This window comes from Bipolaris maydis (assembly GCF_028858645.1).
Source record: "Bipolaris maydis strain C4 unplaced genomic scaffold PSV08scaffold_5, whole genome shotgun sequence".
Classification (NCBI taxonomy): Eukaryota; Fungi; Ascomycota; class Dothideomycetes; order Pleosporales; family Pleosporaceae; genus Bipolaris; species Bipolaris maydis.
In genome coordinates, this window is record NW_027093861.1 from 1,301,851 (window position 1) to 1,313,887 (window position 12,037).

At 47.9% G+C, this 12,037-nt stretch overlaps 5 protein-coding genes across 5 annotated transcripts; 2 read left to right on the forward strand and 3 right to left on the reverse strand.

Moving 5' to 3' along the window:
- Window positions 1–436: 436 nt before the first annotated feature.
- PSV08DRAFT_388506 (uncharacterized protein) lies at window positions 437–2,894 on the reverse strand (the record flags this gene model as incomplete). The annotated part of the gene is made up of 4 exons (XM_066093488.1): window positions 437–1,555; window positions 1,611–2,014; window positions 2,067–2,804; window positions 2,861–2,894. The coding sequence occupies 4 exons, from the start codon at window positions 2,892–2,894 to the stop codon at window positions 437–439; spliced, it is 2,295 nt and encodes a 764-aa protein (XP_065949338.1).
- Window positions 2,895–3,801: 907 nt separating this feature from the next.
- PSV08DRAFT_361246 (uncharacterized protein) lies at window positions 3,802–4,964 on the forward strand (the record flags this gene model as incomplete). Its single annotated transcript, XM_014226640.1, has 2 exons — window positions 3,802–4,584; window positions 4,641–4,964. 2 exons carry the CDS (start codon window positions 3,802–3,804, stop codon window positions 4,962–4,964), a joined length of 1,107 nt encoding a protein of 368 aa, XP_014082115.1.
- Window positions 4,965–5,246: 282 nt separating this feature from the next.
- PSV08DRAFT_361247 (glycosyltransferase) lies at window positions 5,247–6,535 on the reverse strand (the record flags this gene model as incomplete). The annotated part of the gene is made up of 4 exons (XM_014226639.1): window positions 5,247–6,057; window positions 6,105–6,172; window positions 6,224–6,367; window positions 6,419–6,535. The coding sequence occupies 4 exons, from the start codon at window positions 6,533–6,535 to the stop codon at window positions 5,247–5,249; spliced, it is 1,140 nt and encodes a 379-aa protein (XP_014082114.1).
- A 1,275-nt stretch (window positions 6,536–7,810) lies between these two features.
- Window positions 7,811–9,132, forward strand: PSV08DRAFT_288261 (CheY-like superfamily). Its single transcript, XM_014226638.2, has 2 exons — window positions 7,811–8,043; window positions 8,095–9,132. Exons 1-2 carry the CDS (start codon window positions 7,860–7,862, stop codon window positions 8,931–8,933), a joined length of 1,023 nt encoding a protein of 340 aa, XP_014082113.1. The 5' UTR covers window positions 7,811–7,859; the 3' UTR covers window positions 8,934–9,132.
- A 686-nt stretch (window positions 9,133–9,818) lies between these two features.
- Window positions 9,819–10,836, reverse strand: PSV08DRAFT_408983 (uncharacterized protein). The gene is made up of 3 exons (XM_014226637.1): window positions 10,595–10,836; window positions 10,357–10,561; window positions 9,819–10,296 (listed from the first exon to the last, which is right to left on the reverse strand). Exons 1-3 carry the CDS (start codon window positions 10,617–10,619, stop codon window positions 9,846–9,848), a joined length of 681 nt encoding a protein of 226 aa, XP_014082112.1. The 5' UTR covers window positions 10,620–10,836; the 3' UTR covers window positions 9,819–9,845.
- Window positions 10,837–12,037: the final 1,201 nt, after the last annotated feature.

Here is a 12,037-nt window from a genome sequence, read left to right on the forward strand (position 1 = left end):
TTCGAGCTACAGCTGAATAGCTGAGAGGCGTTATGTGAACGGCAAGACGCACAGAGCTTAAGTTGGTCTTCTCTAGCCTATAGGGCCAACTAATGCTTGGCTTGGTTGCTTCTTGGCAATTGCAGTCGGTGGAATCGCGGGATGACCGTGGTTTGTCACTTACTCGTAGGTAGCCCGAGAGCTCTGCAGCTAGTCTTTGGTGAGTAGCGCCGTGGCTGTACTGACCGATTCCAAGGAGTCACTCACTCAGGGAGAGCGAAGTCGACCCGCTCAAGGGAACAGCGCTTCCATTCAACTTTATTTGCTCAAAGATTGCTCATGAACCATTAAGTATTCATTCAACAAATTGCAAATCAGGGGTATCAAATTGAAGAAATCAAGAGAATCTATTTTGCGCTATTTTGGCATTTTACAAACGTAAAAAGAGGTAGAAAGGCTACATCTCATAACTAGAGACGTCTGGTAATATACCATTGAAAAATTTGTTCATCGCTGTCTTCAGCAGTTCCAACTCATGTTTGTTGGATGTGACAACGTCATCGTTCAAACAAATTTGACCAGCCTTCTTGTTTTGTTGAAGATATGGCCTCAGCAAGACATGCTCAGCTTGCTCCGCATCTGTGATCATATAGAACATGGCATCCGGATTGACCACCGTGTACTGGAATTTGATCAGTGCTTTAATCACCGTCTCCCGCTGCTTGGCCTTTTGAACAGGGTGAGGTAAGAGGGGTTCCAGGCCGGCTCGTTGTCGGTTTAAAACCAGTTTGATCAGGCAATCGCCACAGCGTGGCGACTCACGCGTGATCCGATCAAATATTGCTGCTGTAGAAAACACGGGGCTGCGTGCTTCAGCATCGCTAGATGGTATGGAAAATCCCGGTGCCAAGCAGTCTTCCATATCGAACGCATCGCAGTCCAAATCCTTGGTCATTATCGGTCCGTCCAGAGACGTCCAGAGGATATCATTGTTAACAACTGGGGGTTTAAGTCCAGCTTGTTCAAGATAGTCCTGGACGTGGTAGTATATGCGGCGTCGAAATATTTCTGGGGTTTCGTTACTCAAACCCTCTGCTAGGTCATTCATGACATTCTGACGTTCATTCCAGTCCAAGTAGCCGTCATTGTTGTTGTCGCTTCGCATCATGATGTAGCTCCAAAGCAACGCCTCTCGGTGTCTCTCCATGGTGTAATGGAAGATAATGTACCACGAGTAGAGCTGAAAGCCAGTCTCACCTCGGAACCGTTGGTATGCGCTTCTCAAAGCTGGCCTAGGAAAACTAGTGATTGCCTCTCTTGCAATGCTCCTAGATAGAGAGTGACCGAAGTGCACTTGACCCTTGCGCTTGCGAGCACCGAACCGACGGTTTAGAAGCCAGGAAGTGTATATTAAGAAAGGCTTCTCTCCAAAGCGTTCAGCGTCTTTCTCTGTAGGAGGTTGTAATGTGTTGTATGCATTGGTCTTGAAGCCAAGAGTAGGGCCGAACAGTGGCGAATAGATATCGGACGCTGAATGGGGCTTGCCCAGAATCATATCGTCCGAGAGCGCAAACAGCTATATGACATTGGTATGATGCTAAGGGCTAGGATGAGGGATATTTGAGACTCACTCTGTCTACTTCGGACTTGGTGTTGTAGAGTTGGTTCTCGATAGTTAGAGAATCAAAACTCGGCAAACATTTGCGTTCCTCGGGTCCAAAAAACTCTTCCTGGCTAAGCACCTGAACCTTTCCCATATCAGACCTCAACCAGTGAGGCCATTGCTTTCCATACGTAGTTGGCGATGAATCATCCGTCTTGGCATTCTTGAATGCATTGACGAGAATCTGGATTCGGTTTGTGAAATGACCAGCGTATTTCTCGACACTGCGCATGGAGTAACGGAGCTCGTCCCACTCGCGATATCTGTTGGAGCCGTGCGATTTAATCCAGACTCCATCCGCGTCGTTTAGTGAAGAATTTAGTTCATAAGGCTTCATAGTCTCGGCCAACTCTTTCTGTGATCCATTTACCCCTGCAGATACAATTAGCAAATGAGAAGTGGTGTTTGTTGCAGTATTGCTCACATGTATACACAAAATCAATCCTGGGCTCGTCAAGCTTCGGACCTGAGTACTGCGCCTTCGAAATCCATTCATCTTCCCAACCCTCGAGGGCCACATCCTTCACGGAGACTTCAAACGGGACATGGTAGAGGTCTGGAAGCCCTTCGGCCTTCTCTTTAAGTTCTTCACATTGGTCCCAGCTAGGAAAGTCGTAATGCTCTGACCATGGTGTCTGGGTTTCCAATGTCCCAACGGGTGCCTGATTCTCATCGATATCCTGAGGCTGAGCTAAATTATCGGCGTCGTCCTTGTCCTTTGCGTCCATAATCGGAATTTGAGCATTTTCATTGGGTGTAAGATCTCCAGACTCGGATCCAGCATCATCGTCATCGTCAGGGTGGTTTAGTTTTGAAGCATGCTCTACAACGCCTTCGTCACGATGCTCTTCAATTTTCTCAATACCGTCTAGATCGTGATTTTCAGTGTCATCATCAGTGGTCAGCGCAGAGCCGCCCCCCACTGAGGATCCAGCGTTGTGGTTGTGAATGTTACGAGGTTGAGTATCAGGACGAGGCGAAAGAATGAGGTGAGGAGCTTCAACGTTCCGAATCTGCTCTAGGTTGGAGTGAGAATGACGGACGTTGATCCGCCCAGCGCGAGGCGACTCTGCTTCGATGATCGCCTCGACAGTTTCCGGCAATATGTTTGAAGTGGGGGGCTCCAAGTAGGCTTCTGAATTTGCCGATTTCCTCCAAGAAACTGTTATAGAATTCCAGAGACAAAAAACAAAGAAAATAATCAAGGCCCAAATGTACCGTCGGAATGAACGGCGTGACCTGTAAAGCACATTGCTCCGGCCAATCATGATGCGCCAAATGACTAAAAGGGACGATTCAAAGGGGCAGACATAGAGAGCGTGATAGAATGTAAAAAGTCGACAAAAGGTCAGACTGGCAAAGATCACGATGTGATTCAGCGTCTGTGTAAGGAAGAAATATAGTGTTCTGTGATGCGCTTGTCACATTGTTCATTTGCTATGTGGCGCGGAACTCTCGCAGTAGACCGAAACAGCCTGCACGCCTAAATCACGGCTCATTCAAAAGGGAGAGATCCACCTTTGGTGTTTTTTCTTCTGGATTAAGCGGATCTCCCGTTCAGCTCTCTTGCACTAGAGTACAATTGACAAGGATGCGAGGCCGATGCGATGTGATACTAGGTTAGCGCATGCTAATTTCCACAGGGGCACGTCGGGGTCTAGCGATCCCCACCACCAAACCACCCCGACGGGTGTATGATCCCCTGCGCGTCTCCACAAGCCGTCGCCTAGGCACAGCCATCGATATTTACACAGGATATGCATGTGTTCAATGTTCCGCGGGCTGGGCCGTTCGAATTAAGTTTCCAAGACGACTTGTTTGTCAGTGCACTTGATAGTGGGTGGTTTAGTATGTATTTTGCTCAAAACGTTGCCACGCTTACAACGCCGTCCTTCAGCGGCTGTTTTTGCTTTCACGGCAATTCCCCGAAAACCTATGTGCTTGTATGCAGGGGAATCTATCGAGACTTTTTACATGACACATTCAGCAAATAGCGTTTTTGTGCACCTCGGGGGCGATCATCAGTGTTCTCAGTTGTCACATTCTGTCATCTCCTTTAGCACTACTCTTTTTCTTGTCTTTGTTACTCTGGCCGTGGCCCGAACCGGGATCTATAGGATATGTCTGTGTCAGTTTCCGCTACTCGGAGGCGACAGCACATGCCGAACCTTACGAGATTTTCTAAATATGCGTTGGTTGTGTTTGTCGTACTTCTGACAATAGCACTATGGAAGCCATCAGAACTACCACCAACAATATCAGAATACCTATCGCACGATGAGGACGATGTCAAAGTGCAAGGGAAATTGCCTCATTACGAACATCATGACAGCAAAGACTATAAAGAAGGTGGAAGCAATCAATCACCACAACTTTCCGCCGATCTAGATTTCAAAGATGGACCAAGCTCATCCGAGTTGCTTCCAGCACCGAACAGCAAGCCTCCGTCCTCCAGCACAACCTCATTCCCTAGATTCGGTAAAATCACCGCAACATTTGGAGAGCCTGATCCCCCATATGAAAACGCTATAGCATCACACAAACTCCACAACAAACTCCATGGGTACCCGCACTTCATTCTGCGCGAGAAAATGCTCCGAGGTCTATGGTCGAAGCACGCCTACATCATGACTATCATCGGAAATGAACTTGCAAAGCCAAAAGATGAACGATTAGCCTGGGTCCTGTGGCATGATCGCGACACCGTGCTGATGAACCCGCAAATTCCTTTGGATGTTTTTGTTCCTCCTTCACCAGCATTCGACCATATCCACATGCTCGTTACGAATGACCGAAATGGCCTGAACAATGGGGTATTCCTGTGCCGGGTATCGAGCGCGAGTTTCAAGTTCTTTGCGAGCGCATTGAGCATCAGAGAGTACCAGCCCGAGATACCCTTGAAATATACTGAGCAGTCAGGAATGGAAGAGGTTATTAAACGTGTACGTTGACAAAAATCTCAATCCATCATCTTTTTTTCGTGCTAAAGAAATCACAGGACAGTTGGAATAATACTGTAGCATACGTCCCTCAGCGCTGGTTCAACGGCTTCCCACCTACCAAGAAGGATCTAGCAGCGGGCAAGCCATCTGCATCCCGTCCAGGGTCCCTACTAATTCACTTTGCCTCTAATCGTGATGGGAAGAGACCAGAGCGAATGGCTCATTGGAGCAAGATTGCAAAGAAGAGGACGGCTGCGTGGGACAGACCTTTTGAGGATACAGGGTACATGAAGGAAATCACGGAGTATTGGGATAGATTGGAGAAGGGCGAGAGTCAGCAGAGTATCGTTGAGGACATTGAGGGTCGTGTTTGGGATTGATGTGGAGTAAATTCCACCCACGATATGTTTTTTTCTACGCCACTTGTAATTGTGGCTCGTTGCCTCAGAATATCATGCTAATCATGCAGCCGTTTTAATACAAGAGAATCAGTACGCTCGAGGAAGATTAAGTGAGAAAGAAGTATGGGGTTCGATGCTACATGGTGCACTAAACCACACTTAGCTTACTACATGCATTCCCAGAACCCACATGCAGGTTCCTTCAACTTCTTCATTACTTTAATGTTCTTTCATGGCTACTTTCCATTGCATGTCTCCCATTCAGGCCACCAATTGTGCTACAAACTCTTCCGGCTCCACAGTAACTACCTCTCCCACTGGAAACTCAAATGTGGTTACATCCACCTCTGCCATCAAATCCTGAGCAGAGTCGACAGCCTGGAACTTGGTCTCCTGTTGCAACAACCCTCTCAGATTCAAACTCACTGGAAACACCGTATACTTACTCTCCCCTTTCTTTCGCAAAAGCTTGCCTCGGTGTCCACTATAATTAGACTTATCCACGTCATCTTCAACTTTACGATCAGAGTCCCTGTCCAAAGCTCCGATGCCACGATACAGTCCAAAAATCGTGGGGTATGCTCCCAGGCAAAAAGGCTCGGGCCAGTCACCATCGTGACGGCAGAGTTCTTGTATCGCGACATCAATAGGCCGGGCGTTTGGTAGCAGCGACTGGTCATACAGCAGCCTAGCCGCTCCACGGAGGGATAATGCATAGGCACCCGTGCCAGTCAACTTGTTTACCTCCATGATGATTCGTGTGTGCTTCCCCTGCAACTTTTCCGCGCTCAGATCCGGTTTACGACGAATTGTCCGCCGTGATTCCGATATTACCGTCGGATCATTATGGGTAACGTAGTATTTCCCAGACTTGTGTGGTTTATTGTTCACTCCGAGATTACCGAGGGTGAGCAAATTCCACGAGTCTCCGTAAGGGGAGTGAAGAGGCAACGTGCTATCCTGAATGGCCCGGACGCCGCGGGCAAAGGAGAGCATCTGTGATTTCAGCAGTACGTCCCAGTCTGCATCATCTTCGATGATAAGAGCTGATTGAACTTGATTTTGGACCATCCTGGAGGCTGTGAGAAACATACATGTGAAGCAGAGATTTAGATATACTTTTGGTAGACGTTCAGATGCGCGCGCCAACAACCGTACGCACCGAGGCCTTCTTCCCCTCTCCAGAACTGAGTAGTGTTAGATATCAAATAAAAGAATTTGTTACAAGGTCTTCATACAGCAGGAAATGCTTTCGGGTGCATCAACGACGCATTTACACCATCTACAAATTCGATATTGAGATGCGATACCAAAGCCATGAGGGCAAGATAATCCCGTTTATCGGGACGATGTGCCATGGAAATTGCATAGATTTTTTGGAACTGCTCTTGACGTTAGACTGAGTCACGATTACTCGAGCACATGTTTCTTACACCCAGAGTACTGTTTTGAGTATCCCAGATGGGGTCATCAGCGGGCTCAACCCTGGCTACCTTCAGCTGAGCAGTATTGATGCCTGGCGGTGAAGCTCTTGATGTACCAAATCCCATTCGTCTCGAGCCTACAGTGTGCTCGAACGCGCCCGATCCAGTACTGAAAGAAAGAAACAAGCCTATCGAAGCAAGGAACATAAAAGATATGGCAGCAAGGTGAAAGATCGACCTAGGAAAATACATCTTGAACCGAGTGAGTATCGATCAAGAATCAACGCTGCAGTCCTCATGCTTGGTCTACGTAAAGGGTACACCATATGGATGTCCAGATGTGCTTGAAGACGACAATGGGGCACGCGAGCAAGCTTGCTCGGCGAAGCCCCTTACCCATGCTTACAGTATTGGTGGCTGGCTGTGACAGGCCTGTCGCTTCCAGAATCGTGAGCTTTACTACTAGTCGTGCGTTAGCGCCAGGGGTTCCGCGGATCAAATCTTCGCCAATCCTCGCCTGTGCGCCGCCATGATGGACCCTTAATTTACCTCTATCTCTACACAATATGCGGACCTTACAGATTGGGCCTAAACCATAACGTAGCTGACGGGTGAGTTGCCTATGTCGCTTGGCTAACAGAACCAGAAACGACAGGGGTCTATATCTGTAGATGTACTTGGCGGGATGATTTGATCCCCTAACATTTACTGTGTATGTCAAGAGCACTGCGTGGGTGTAATATAACATGACTCGTTGCAGGTGTAAGAGTTGATTTTTGAGAATGAGAGACAGGAGCTTATTGCCTTTTACTATACACATGCCCGTAGTGTAGCAGTGCAAAATGAAGTCTCGCCTTCAGTGCCGACTTGGAAAAAAAAGGCTAGTTTCAAAGGTATCGTCAAAACATTGGTGTCAATCATCCGCGCAAATGTCTACTGGTGCAGTCCGATAGTTTTCGGTTATGTTGGGATCGGTGACATCCTCATCGTTGAAGTCTTGAAATCAAACGCTAGTCTAACGACATCATAAATGAAATTTTACTAGACTCAACTGCAGCATCTGGGGGCTTTGTTTAGGAGTCTATGAATCGACTAAACTGTATGCAGATTTTAAGGCCGGCGCAAAAAAAAGCTGTGACTTTGACGAATGAACTTCTTGACGAATACAATAATATAACCCTCCGGCCATCGATGAAGTTGAGACGGAATTAGTGGCCACAGTATCCAATATCATGACCTAAGGTCTGTCAGATAGTGAGCACTTGTAGAGAGTAATCATGATGCTATCGATGGATGCCTTTATTGCTAATAAGAATTGCGAGCTGAAGCTGAATAGTAGGAGTAGAGTCTTGGCGAAACAGGCAACCATCACCAGCCCACTGTGCACCCGACAAGACGAACATTTTCAACAAAACCGAGCAATTCATCTTCGACAAGGCGCGAAAGCAAAATGCTTCCTCAACAAGTCCGACTTTGCCTTCAGGCACTCCATATTAGCATCAACGAGTTTTCTACATTTGTAGCTTCTCGCGGTCTCGACGATGACGTCGTTGCTTCCGTCACAGCAGAAGGCGACCCCCGCCTTCAGGACACCCTCGCTCAGCTTCGACAGCTCTGTGAGATTGCAGAAGAGTGTATGTGCCCCTTGAACATTTATGGGGACTTTCTGCTAAACGAACTGCCAGTAGCAAATGTTCTCCACGAAATGCGTAGTCCCATGCAGACAGCAGGAAGCTGCAGCACTGTTACGTCACATCAACCTTTGGACATGTCTCAAACAACACAAGAATGCAAAAATTCAAACCAAGATTCTCCTTTCGAGTCTCGCTCCGTGGATTTTGGGCGCGACAAATCTCTTGAAAACCCGCCTGTCCCCAGCGTCATCCAGGTTCTGCCGCGCAAACTAGTACAACCTATCTCATATCCGGGGGATGCAAGCCTCCCTGCGATCGGACCTATTCTATCCAATGAACTTCCTGGAGCACCTCCACCCATCAATCACGCTCCCTGTGAAAAACCGTCAGCCTCTTGCATTGAACCACTAGATCAATTTGCACACTGTAGAATCTTGATAGCGGAGGATAACATGATCAACCAGAAAGTCATGTTGAAGTTCCTCAGGAGACTAGGACTCAATGATATCGTCACAGCTTCAGATGGTCAGGCTGCAGTGAACATTGTTCAAGAGTGCATGGATAGATACCAACCTTTCGACCTCATCTTCATGGATGATACAATGCCGGTCCTCAGCGGCCACGACGCCACGCATCTGATCCGCGAGATGGGGTTTCGAGGTCCAATATGCGGTATGATGGTCAATTTGAGGCTCGCCAATAAGCAGAAAGCTTTCGACGCAGGCATCACTACGATTATCCATAAGCCGTTCCAGCTTCGTGCTATTCGAGAGGTCCTGGAGCAGTACTTGACGCCTCTTGTCGAGGAGCTAGATGATACCATGCTATCGGGATGGGTTGACGATTCACCATTACCACGACGGAAGCCAGATATCAAGTCGAAACTTTGAGCCTATCTCTAGTCTTTTGATACATTTTACATGCTTCTTTCTGTCATCCATGTTTCAAAAAAAGCATACTGAAGCATAGCGATTGCGAACCTTAACAAATTTAGTTGCATAGTTCGTTTTTTTCTAGTTATTCAAGTCGTAGGGGGATGGAATTACCAGGAGTTGGTTAGGAAGGCGCTGCAATTCTATAATCCAATTACCAGTTTCCTTGACATTTCTTGGGAAAAAAAGAGTCGCGTTTGGCCAAAGATGATGCTGTGAGAGAGATGGTTGAACTCGATGGCGAATATCTTTTGCTTCATGGCTATTTGTTCAACTGAACCGCTAAATGCTTTAGCAAGTCTCACGTCAGAACTGCGTATATACTTATTTCAAGCAAATTCATCTTTGTTACACATTATTACCTATGCTAATGTTTGTTGCCTCGCCAAAATTGACTCATCTCGCGTGTGACGAAATCTTTTCTCGCTTGTTCCCAGGAGTTCGTAGTACAACAGGACTTAGCTGCGTGCGCATCATACAGAAACCTTAGTTGATGTCAAGGTTTTGTCGGAAGCTGAATATGTCACCGTTACACTAACCAATAGGAAAAATACAGGTGCACACTTTGTGGTTAGTGCTGACGGTATTACCCATGTGGTAAGGGACATGTCCAGCCACGAACAAGGAGCGATACATTCACGGCTAGGGTTACGTAAAGATACGAGTAGCCTTGCCCTTGAACAATCTTCAGGGATGGGACAGATAGAATCTTTGACTATTTGAATTTTGATAGGAGTGGCCTTACTGCACGTGAAAGCTTCAAGGATAAGACATGGCGCGAAAAAAAAGCCCCAGATGCCTTTGGGCAGGGAGTAGCTAACAAGCGTCGTACCGCGTCAGATTGACCAGCGTGGTGACAGTGCCACAGTGTCACTTGCGATACCACATCCTCGTAACCTTTTGCTGCCTCATCTTTTTCTGCAACTGAAAAATGCCATAAAGAAGAGCTTCGGCGGTGGGCGGGCAGCCAGGGACATAGATATCAACAGGCAGAATACGGTCGACACCGCGAAGGACACTGTAGCTGTAGTGATAGTAACCCCCACCATTAGCACAGCTGCCCATGCTTATGACCCACTTGGGGTCTGGCATCTGGTCGTAGCAAAGCCGGACAGCAGAAGCCATCTTGTTGGTGACAGTACCGGCGACGATCATGATGTCGGCTTGGCGAGGGGAGGCGCGGAAGATGATGCCCAAGCGGTCCTGGTCGTAGCGTGGCATGGAGCAGTGCATCATCTCGATGCCGCAGCATGCTAGGGCAAAGGTGAGTGGCCATACGGAGCCTTGTCGTGCCCAGTTGGCAACTTGATCGAACGTAGTTCTTGGGCGTGTGTCAGCCTCCTGGACGATCTATCCGGGCCAGGTGTGAGGATCGACTTACAAAACATATTCGACTGCATTGCTCGGCTGGGCTTGTGAGGGTAGAGGGGTGTTTGTAGGCAGGAGACTCTTGGACCCTGTATGCTTGGGGCCCTGGCTCTGGTGACGCCTAGCATTCACATGTGTAGCCGGTAGAAGTGATAGCACTTGTGGTGTTCTGGGAACCAAGGACAAGCGATGGGCAGCAACTTGATGTTGGTCGTCAGCTAGAACAAGTCAAGTGTGGAGAGGGGCAGTACTGTTGAGCATGCGTGTTGTTGCCATTAGAGAGAATGGAAAGATGGAAGGAGACTGCACAGGGAGGGGCAGTGGGTGATGGTTCAAGATCAGGTGCGGGAAGGGAGAAAAGTAAATCAAGTGGCTTGCCACCTTGCAATCTGTGCTTAGCTCTCAATCTGAGGAGAGAACCCAGAAAGGAATCTTGCAGTGACAAGGATTTATATGCACGTGAGGCATTGGGAGAGAATGGGAGTATACATCTGGAAAAAGAAGAAAATCACACATCAAATGGCCTAAAAGTGAGAGCAGAAAACTTTGCAGTAATTATAATGGTATTTGAGATGCACAAAGGGGTAAATTCATGATGTTGTGCGTCAGTGTCGATTCTGGTGCGGAGGAGCGTGAGGCTGAAGCGACTTAGGAAAAGTAGGAACCCAGCAGAACCGACCACGGGTTTTTGGGTGGGCATCGGCGTGTACCTCAACATTTTGTTCAGCCCTATATGGCCGGATATGGTATGTTAAGCGTGGGGACCGTGCCACGCAGGGGCATGCAGGATCCTTCGGTCTTGTAAAACGAGAGGCAGTGATTTGTTCATTACTAGCGTCGCTGCCGGCTCTCCCCGTCACAACCGTCATCCCCCGCTATCACTCGTTATGCTTCATGCCTCTTCACTTGCGTCCACTCCCCACCTATCATGCTCTTGCAAACTGACTTGACTTGGCTATGTAGCGTATGCGACAAGATGCACGCCCCTGGATACTCATTGTGTTAGTGGGCCTGACCAGACAGTGTCTCCCAATCACAAAGCGAAAATAACAGTCATTCACAGATAGATCGCTTCGCCAGTGCCAACACTGCATGAGCTGACATCACTGGTTCATCTTGATTTTTCCAAAATACTAACTCAAGATAGAAAAGGTGGGTAACGTGCTATTAATGTCTCCAAACGGTTCTCTGCTCCCTATGTGTATGTACTTACACTTCGAGATAACTGAGCAGCGCCCCAGTCGCAACACCAAATTTCAGGCCGCCCATTTTTTAGCAATGAATCAATGTCCTTCTCGCCCACCGCACATGGCATACAGCACATCTGGCGGGGACCGGTCCATCCACAGCACATAGTACAATGATATCGTATCCTCCCCACTCAAGCCCGGATAGTAGCAGGATGCATGTCCAACCATCTCTTCGTCGTTCTTGGGTGAGATGACTCACTGCATAAACAGCTACTCTATTACCGGAGCGCTGCCAGTCGTCTGTCTACTTACACTGCACAAGTCAAAGTCGTCCAGCCACCTGTGTCTCTGCGGAGCTTAACGCCTGTTAAAACTGCAGACAACCGGGCAAGCTGCTCCAGACCTCCACCGGAGGGATGATGCCATACTGAAAGTAGTTGTGGAATTGTTTATTACATACCCGCCCGAACTCATGAAGCATTATCGACTGTAATGTTCTTTTAC

Excerpts from the sequence above, each read along its gene's own strand:
- PSV08DRAFT_288261 (XM_014226638.2), top strand. The coding sequence starts at position 7,860 with ATGCTTCCTCAACAAGTCCGACTTTGCCTTCAGGCACTCCATATTAGC. Across the intron at positions 8,044-8,094 it reads CTGTGAGATTGCAGAAGAGT|TAGCAAATGTTCTCCACGAA; the intron begins GTATGTGCCCCT and ends ACGAACTGCCAG.
- PSV08DRAFT_408983 (XM_014226637.1), bottom strand. The coding sequence starts at position 10,619 with ATGGCAACAACACGCATGCTCAACA. Across the intron at positions 10,562-10,594 it reads AACAACACGCATGCTCAACA|CTGACGACCAACATCAAGTT; the intron begins GTACTGCCCCTC and ends GACTTGTTCTAG. Across the intron at positions 10,297-10,356 it reads AATGCAGTCGAATATGTTTT|AACTACGTTCGATCAAGTTG; the intron begins GTAAGTCGATCC and ends CACACGCCCAAG.